Here is an 8,025-nt window from a genome sequence, read left to right on the forward strand (position 1 = left end):
CAGCCACCACCGGCCCTGCCAACCTCTGCTCTCTCCCACCCGTCCGCTCCGCCCTACAGCCACCTGCACCGAGCCACATCCCAACCTCTGGGCGACAGGATTCACCCCCACCCGGGCCTCCCCCGCCACACATGGCTGTCTGCACATGGCCTTCAGCTCTCAGTCCTTCTGGGAACTGGGTGGGCGGCACAGACCCCCCGACTCCGGGCCACAGCCCTCTCGGGGCAGCCCCCGGCGGACAACTGATCAACACAGAGCAGGAAGACCTGACCGTCTCGTCTGGCTGGGGACAGCTCCGAAGGCTGCACCTGCCGAAGCAGGGGCTGTCTGGGGCCTTCCCCAAAGCTCCATTTCTTACTCTGCCTAAGCCTGCATCCTTCCTTTCCCTCCACGGGTATCAGTCCCAGCGACACTGCTTCCTAACGCTCCTGCTGACAAATTCCGCATTCCCAGGAACCCGGCCTGTGGCACCGACGCGCAATACGCTTTTGTGTAACCTAACGATCCTCACGAGCAACACTCTCACGTGAGTCCAAGTCACAGCCCAGGACGACAGTCTTACTGAACTCGGACGCCCGACTTCTCTCAAAGTTCCCAGAGGGGGCCTCCCCGGCCTCCCCTAATCACCCTCCGAGTGCCCCAAGATGCTACGGACTCCTGGACTCCACACACCACTTCCGCCATCAGAAACCTGCAGGATGAAAGCCTCTGGCCCACCCGGCCAAGTAAAGGAGTGCCCTAGGTGCAGACCAGGCGATCAGGGACCGTCAGAGCACCCTGTAGTGCGCACTGGTTTTTCACAGCCCCCAGTCTCAGGTCAGGCCCACCCCTGCTCTCTACCCACCCTCCCCCACAAGCCCAAACCGCTCGCCCCTCAGCCAGCCCAGCTTGGGCCAACAGCCACCTAGGGCAGACAGAGGGCAGGCCACGTGAGGGGTGTTACTGAGCCCTGCCACCCACGACTACCCCAGAAACCTGATCATCACCAGTGTCGTAGGAGGATGGAAACAGGTGGCCTCATGACGTGGTTCTTTCTGCACCTCTCTCTGATGAGTCTCACAAGGTCAAGGACCTTAGCGGGGCCCTGCAAACCCCGTCAAAGACATCTGTCCTGGGAGGTGGAGCAGAATCCAGCTTTGTGGGCCTCAACGGGCCCCTCTGGGCTGCATTGGGTCCCAGAGCCATTTGCGAGCTGGCAGGTGAATCCCTGAGCAGGTGCAAGGTGTGCAGGAGCCCCCCGAATGCTCTTTTCAATGGACTTGCACTTCTGCTCATTCAGACCTTGCTTGCCGGGTCTGCTCCCCCAGCGCCTGCCCCACCCCAAAACGTGGGTCTGGCTCTCCTGCTGCAATAATACAGTTGTAATCTGGGCAAGTTTTTTAACCTCTCTGAGTCTCAGTTCCTCAGCGACAAAATGAACCACCCACCGGGCAAGGCTTAGCAAAAGGTAAATGACAACTGCCTTATAAAGTGTCCAACGGAGGGCCTGGCCCCATGTGCCCAGTGTACAAAAGCAGCTATGAACCACGACAAGGGATACGGTGAAGCAGCCGGGACGGTCTACTCGTGGCTTCCCACCTGCTCCTCCTCAGCTAATATCTGGACCTTCCTCACTGTAACTCCCAGGCGCTAAAATACCCTCCACTTGAGGACAGCGTCAACACCGCTAACCCCTTCCTCGGTTTGCGTGGCTCCTGGCTTCCTCTGCAGATGGAACCCTCGAGCCAGCATCTTGGAAAGAGATTCAAGTCCTATCAGGCCCATCAGGTGAGGAGCCGCGTCCCGCGTCCCACCTGACTCCCGCAGCGCCATCACAAATTCTGAATTCAATCTGACGGCATGGGTAGAGTATCAAAACGTAAAAAATGCTTTTTCCTCCATCGTTACCCCATCATCCATCTGGCCGGATAAACCCGAGCTAAGGCAAGGTGCAGGAAGAGTGAGGAGGAGGGCACCGCTTAAGACTCCCCGAACCTGACGCCTTCCTGGCCCCCACTCCCGCCCAAGGGCAGCGCTGATTCGCTTCTGAGAAGGACAACAGCGCGTTCACACATCCCAGCTGTCCTGCCATTAGGTCCGTTTCAGGACATACGAATGCCAGTAACCTCACGGGGTCTGCCTGCTGCAGCATGAAACAGGCAGTCCTAACTGCGTGGCCCTTCTTTGCTTCCTAGCTCTACACACTTAAATGCAAACACATGCCATAAAGTAAAAAGTGCTGCAAATTCTAAGCTCTTAGGGCAGGAACTATTTCTTTTTTTTTTTAATATGTAATTTATTGTCAAACTGTTTATTTCCATACAACACCCAGTGCTCATCCCAAAAGGTGCCCTCCTCAATGCCCATCACCCGACCTCCCCGACCTCCTACCCCCCATCAACCCTCAGTTTGTTATCAGCTTTTAAGAGTCTCTTATGCTTTGGCTCTCTCCCTCTCTAACCTTTTTTTCTTCCCCTCCCCCATGGACTTCTGCTAAGTTTCTCAGAATCCACATCTTCTGTAGTCTCACGACCCTGGGAAACTGTCTCTGCACCTGACAGCTGTTAAGTCTGTTCAATGACTGAACGCAAAAGTTCCGTACCAACACGGGCATATTCACAGACACGCACATTCATACACGTTACACAAACCCTTCTCCAAAGACGAGAGTTCCAGGCCACTGTTATTAACTCTGTGAAGAGAACTACTTGGTACAAGGCTCTCCTCAGGCTGTGACTTGAATAAAGTACAGAAGGATGCTGGGAGATTACTGAATCCCACTCCCTCCCTGTACAGACCAGAAACTGGTGCCGGGGTGTGGGAGAGGGACCCTGGAGCTTCTTGTGACTGAGCACAAGAGAGGAAGGGACTCCCCGGCCCCACGCACACCAGCCAGACAGACGGCACCGGGACCAGTCCTGGGCCTGCTGGCCCCCCAGCACCGACATCCTTCCGCTAGCATCCCGGCAGCCCCTGCAGAGCACCACCCAAGTGCGTGAGACACGCCATGCTTTCTTGCCGTCGGCGTTCCTGCAGTGTGCGCCCAGTACAAAGTCCTTGGAAGTGACAAGCAATCACATCCTTCAACACTTTCAAGTAAGTATTTCTATTCAGCAACAGGCCACCTCGCATCCCAGAAGAGCCTCCAGTCAGACTTCATTTTGTTACAGGATAGAAAACAGCTCACATGGATGACATCACCTTTAACAAGCAGCCTGTCTCTCACAGACACCCTCCGAGTGGAGTCGGAGGCCGTGGCTGACGTCCGGGACCCTTTGAGACCGTCATCCCGCTTCAGTTTGCTCGCAAGCGTCAGCATTACTGCCACCTTTCCCCTGAAAGACAGACCGAGGGCAGGGTTAAGGACACATCTCTAGACAAAGACTGGAAACCGAAGACAATAAAATAAGGTGGCTAACAGTTTCCTAGAACTTCGTTACAGAAAAACTCAGTATGTGAGGTGCGTTCCTTAGACTGGATTCCTTCATAATCAATTTGGGAAATCTCTATGCTATCCTGTATAAGTCTGATTTTTTAAAGCGTTAATGAAAATTTTAAAGAGAGAGCCATGGGAAACCTAAGCGGCTCCGCTGGTTGAGCGTCCGACTCTTGATTTCAGCTCAGGTCACGATCTCATGGTTTATGAGTTCGAGCCCCAAATCAAGCTCTGTGCCGACAGCTCCGAGCCTGCTTGGGATTCTCTCTTCCTCTCTCTCTGCCCCTCTCCTGCTCTCTCTCTCAAAATACATAACCTTAAAAAAAAAAAAAAGAACTTAAAAAGGAAGAGCCACGCATTTAACATTCACTGGACACCAGGCCCTGGGACGTACTGGTAACAGGGCTCCCCCTGAGCTGGTGGTCGAGCAGAGCCTCCACCAACGGGTTCCACGTGGGTTCACCACTAGCCACCGGTTAAGTGTGCCCTTCCCCGCTGCACGGCCCGTGCACCTGTGGTGCGGCCCCACAGTGCCCGGCCCACTGCAGACTTGCGGGGAGCATCAGCCCTGATGAGGGAGCCACGCAACGCTTTGTTTTCCTTCTTCCTTTAACAAAGGCGGGGCTGGAACCTTAAGAACCATCTCTGCACTTACTTATGTTGCGTCTTATTTACATTTTTTTAGGCAGTATCAACGTGGATATTAAGTTATAATTAATGCACCAAACTGGATTCTCTTCACTGGCTGCTTCCAGCTCATCTGTGTTTCAGGCACCCCCACTGAAAGCTCACTGGGAAGGACAATAAAGATCAAACACGAAAACTGGTCACCAGCCCAATATTTCCATAATTTCCTTTGTTACTTTAATATTTTTTCCTTTCAATACCACTCTGATTGTTTTCAAAAGAAAATGACCTAAAACTTCCAAATGAAAAACTTGACCCAAACACAAAACTTTTAGTTTGAGGCCAAGCTATTGAATGCCAAAATAAGAACCCCCCGTCCATTGGTATTTGTAACCGTTAAAAAAAAATTTTTTTTAATGTTTATTTATTTTTGAGACAATACGAGAGACAGAGTGCAAGCAGCGGAGGGGCAGACAGAGGGAGATACAGAATCCGAAGTGGGCTCCAGGCTCTGAGCTGTCAGCGCAGAACCCGACACATAGATGGAAGTCACGAACCGTGAGATCATGACCTGAGCCGAAAGTCAGACGCTTAACCGACTGAGCCACTCAGGCGCCCCTAGTTGTAACCATTTCTAACCCAGGTTCCTAACATAGCTTTTCACACCATCTTCTGTGTACCTCCCCCTCCTCCAAAGACTGGTGGATTTTATTTTCCATTATTTGTACCATAAAAAAAAAATACTGAATAAGATCTTCTGCACTGTATGTGACCTACACATAAACACACACCTAACCCCTTTAAGAACCATTGGTCTAGGGGCGCCTGGGTGGCTCAGTCGGTTAAGCGGCCGACTTCGGCTCAGGTCATGATCTCGCGGTCCGTGAGTTCGAGCCCCGCGTCGGGCTCTGTGCTGACAGCTCAGAGCCTGGAGCCTCTTTCGGATTCTGTGTCTCCCTCTCTCTGACCCTCCTCCGTTCATGCTCTGTCTCTCTCTGTCTCAAAAATAAATAAACGTTAAAAAAAAAAAAATTTTTTTTTTAAAAAGAACCATTGGTCTAAATGCTTCAAAAGATGGTTCTACTACACACAGGGTTCACAAGCTCCTAACATTTCAAATCTGGAAAGGATTTCTCCCTCCAACCCCCAGTTCCCACTCTTTTTTACTGATGTGGATCCTGTGACAATGGGGGCCCAGGAACGGCCTAGTCTGGGGCCACTCAGCTGCTAGGAGCAGTCACCGAAGAAACGTTAGTTTCCCTCTTGGAGATGATGAGCACATTTCGGTCTTGAGTGTGGTGACGGCTTCAGGGCTGTACGTGTACGTCAAGACTGATCTAACTGCGTACTTTAAACATGTGCAGTTTCACGTACTTCAATCACACCTCAATAAAGCTGACACAAACGCGAAAAGATACCAACACTGGTTTCTGCACTGCCACCTGACCACGCCATCCCCGCAGGTGAACCTACACAGCAGCCTGGACCATAACCACCAAATGCACATCTTCTCGGCTTTACCCAGGGCAGGGAGGTATCCGTTCAGGAACCTCACAAGGAGGTGCCTGGCAGTGGGACAGAGTCAGAAACACCCATGGGGGCTCCCGCCTGCAGCACCACCCACAGCTGGGCTCTCTTGCTCAGTCCCCACCTGGCATGATCTGGTCGGGAATCCCTTCGGCAGATGTGGATCACAAAACAGCGTTTGCCTCCCCCGCCAAGCCCCATGCCACACACCCAGCCTCGAGCACATCAGTCCTGCCACATGGCCAGGGTTGCTGCAGACAAGACATGCACCTTCACGAAGTCTGCTCGGCTTGTGCCCTCTAGCTGACCGTGCCAGTACAAAGACGGCAACAGTGAAACAAGAGCCCGGCGTGTGTGGAGAGAGTTCTAGTCCTAGGAAAGTCATAACAAAGAGTCCGGAGGAGCAAGTGCCAGGGCAGGGCACACGCCTGGTCCACACCCGGCTCCCTGGGACCTGCGCCGAAGGAGCCGCTCAGAGGGTCCTGGCAAGACTCGTTGACAAAGAAAGGCTCTCATCACGACACTGTTCCGTGTCACTGCTCCTGAGGATTCGGCTTCTTTTATAAGCCTAGTACCCCACACCGAAGTGGGCAGAATACGCCCCGAACTCAACCCCACCCGGAGTCGGATTCCGGGCTTCTTCAACAAATTTGTGGCCCTTAATAAATACACTGGGCATGACCGCAAGGGATAAAGACAATGACACTCGTGTTTTGTTGTCCCTCGAAGGGAAAACTAAACTTACTTTCCTAGCATTCTAAGAAACCCAAGTGTATAATGACCACCTATCTCTCCATCTGTATCATTACCACAGGCCACTTCGGGGATAAACCTAAGGCCTAATTTGGAACGTTTCCATAGCTGTTAATTCACAAAGAGACTGGAACAAAAAGAATTATTCAAACTGTCAAGAAGTTTGCTGAACACCTGCCGTTGCTTCTGAATCCTCTTTGCCTCCTGTAATGTGCTTCACCCACGGAAGACCAGGCTTAAAACTGGACGGTCCCTTTGCCGCAAGTTGCGCCCCGTTAAGGCAGCGCTTTTGGGGACAGATCAGCCGTATCGAGTGGCGTCCACGGTCTCTAAATGCCACAAGTCCCAGCTGGCCCATTCAAGTTTCTCCTCTGGGTGGGAGTTGCTCTGACTGTTCAAAAAAGATTCTGGCGTGCTATTTACTAGTCTCATCGTCAACGTTTACTCGGCACTCCTGCCCACGGCCGCAGGGTCAGGCCATGCCACCTGTGCAGGGACACCAGGGGCCAGTGAGCTCACGGGGTGAGGAACTCATTTACAATCCTTCCTGCTGTGGAAAAGCCCCAATCTTAGAGTAAAAGGTAGAACTGCAGGTCACTAGGGGACAACCAACTTCTCTAACCACAGTGGCCCAAGTCAGGGCACAAAAAAGTCCACGGACTCCCCTCCTCCTTCAGAATGCCGGGGGGCCCCGAAACCCCACCTGGGAGGGGAGTCCCCCTGCTTGGCTGACAGACCTTGGGAGCCCAACCCTTTATTTTCATCCGCAAACCCGCCCCCTCCTGCACTGCCTACTACCCGAAGGGCAAGTAAATCGGGGTGGGGGTCCTCCAGCCGCACACCCCCACCCTGCTGTCCCCCACCACTCACCCTCACCCCCATACCCAGCCAGAAATCCTCTGGCAAGCTGGCCTCCAACCCCTGCTCCTCAACAACACCTTGCCCGTTTCTGGAAGCTTCTGTTCAATCTGGTGCTGTCCAGGTCTGGAGTGCCCTCCGTCCCTTCCCACCTAATCCTACTCCTTCCTCAGGACAGCAGATTCCGACATCTCCTCCAGGAAACCTTCTCCGGCCACTCCCGATCCTTCCAGTCCCTGCTCCGGGGCTGGAGGGAATGCAGAGAGGGCAGGGCCCAGATCCCTCCTGTGACAGATGAGGAAACTGAGCCCAGGGCGCGGAAGGCCACACCCAAGATTACACACCAGCGGAACCAGGTCTGGCATCCGAGACCCAGTGGTCCAGATGGTTCCAAGACGCCCTCCCCCTCGGCGCCCCTCTCGGTGCGGACGAACCCCTCCACCCAGCCGCGGCCGCCCCCACCGCGGGGCAGCTGCAGGTAGGCGGGCGAGGCGGGAGTCCCGCTCCTCACCCCCGCCGCTCTCCAGGCCCGGCCTGACTCGCGAGGCGGGGAGGAGCCGGGCGGCCTGCGTCCGGGTCCCGCTTCCCCCGGCCACGGCGGGCTGGTGACCTTGGGCTCCGTTGCCTTCTGGACAATGCGGCCGGCAGCTCCCCGGCGACGGCGGGCGCGAGCGAGGCCGTGCGAGCGCCGGCACAAGCAGGGGCTCGCTGCGGGCTGCCCCTCGAGCCCGGCGGCGGCCGGCGCCCCGGCCTTTCCCGGCCAGGCCGCCCGGCCCCGCGTCCCCGGCCCCCGGCCGTGAGGAGCGCGTGCACTAAGGCGGCCCCGGCGCCGCCCGCCCGCCAGT

General features: G+C 54.8%; 1 protein-coding gene across 5 annotated transcripts in view; it reads right to left on the reverse strand.

Moving 5' to 3' along the window:
* Window positions 1-8,025, reverse strand: part of UBE2F (ubiquitin conjugating enzyme E2 F (putative)) — a 54,277-nt gene that overhangs the window by 45,653 nt on the left and 599 nt on the right. For 3 of the 5 annotated variants that reach the window (XM_049614579.1, XM_049614578.1, XM_049614575.1), the window contains exon 2: window positions 3,181-3,314. In XM_049614579.1, coding sequence (XP_049470536.1) covers window positions 3,181-3,298 — 118 coding nt within the window. In that variant the 5' untranslated portion in view covers window positions 3,299-3,314. Of the gene's footprint in view, window positions 1-3,180; window positions 3,315-4,070; window positions 5,543-7,691; window positions 7,912-8,025 lie in introns of those variants that run through there. The other 2 variants (XM_049614576.1, XM_049614577.1) reach the window with 2 other exon arrangements.

Source organism: Panthera uncia, assembly GCF_023721935.1.
Source record: "Panthera uncia isolate 11264 chromosome C1 unlocalized genomic scaffold, Puncia_PCG_1.0 HiC_scaffold_3, whole genome shotgun sequence".
NCBI lineage: Eukaryota > Metazoa > Chordata > Mammalia > Carnivora > Felidae > Panthera > Panthera uncia.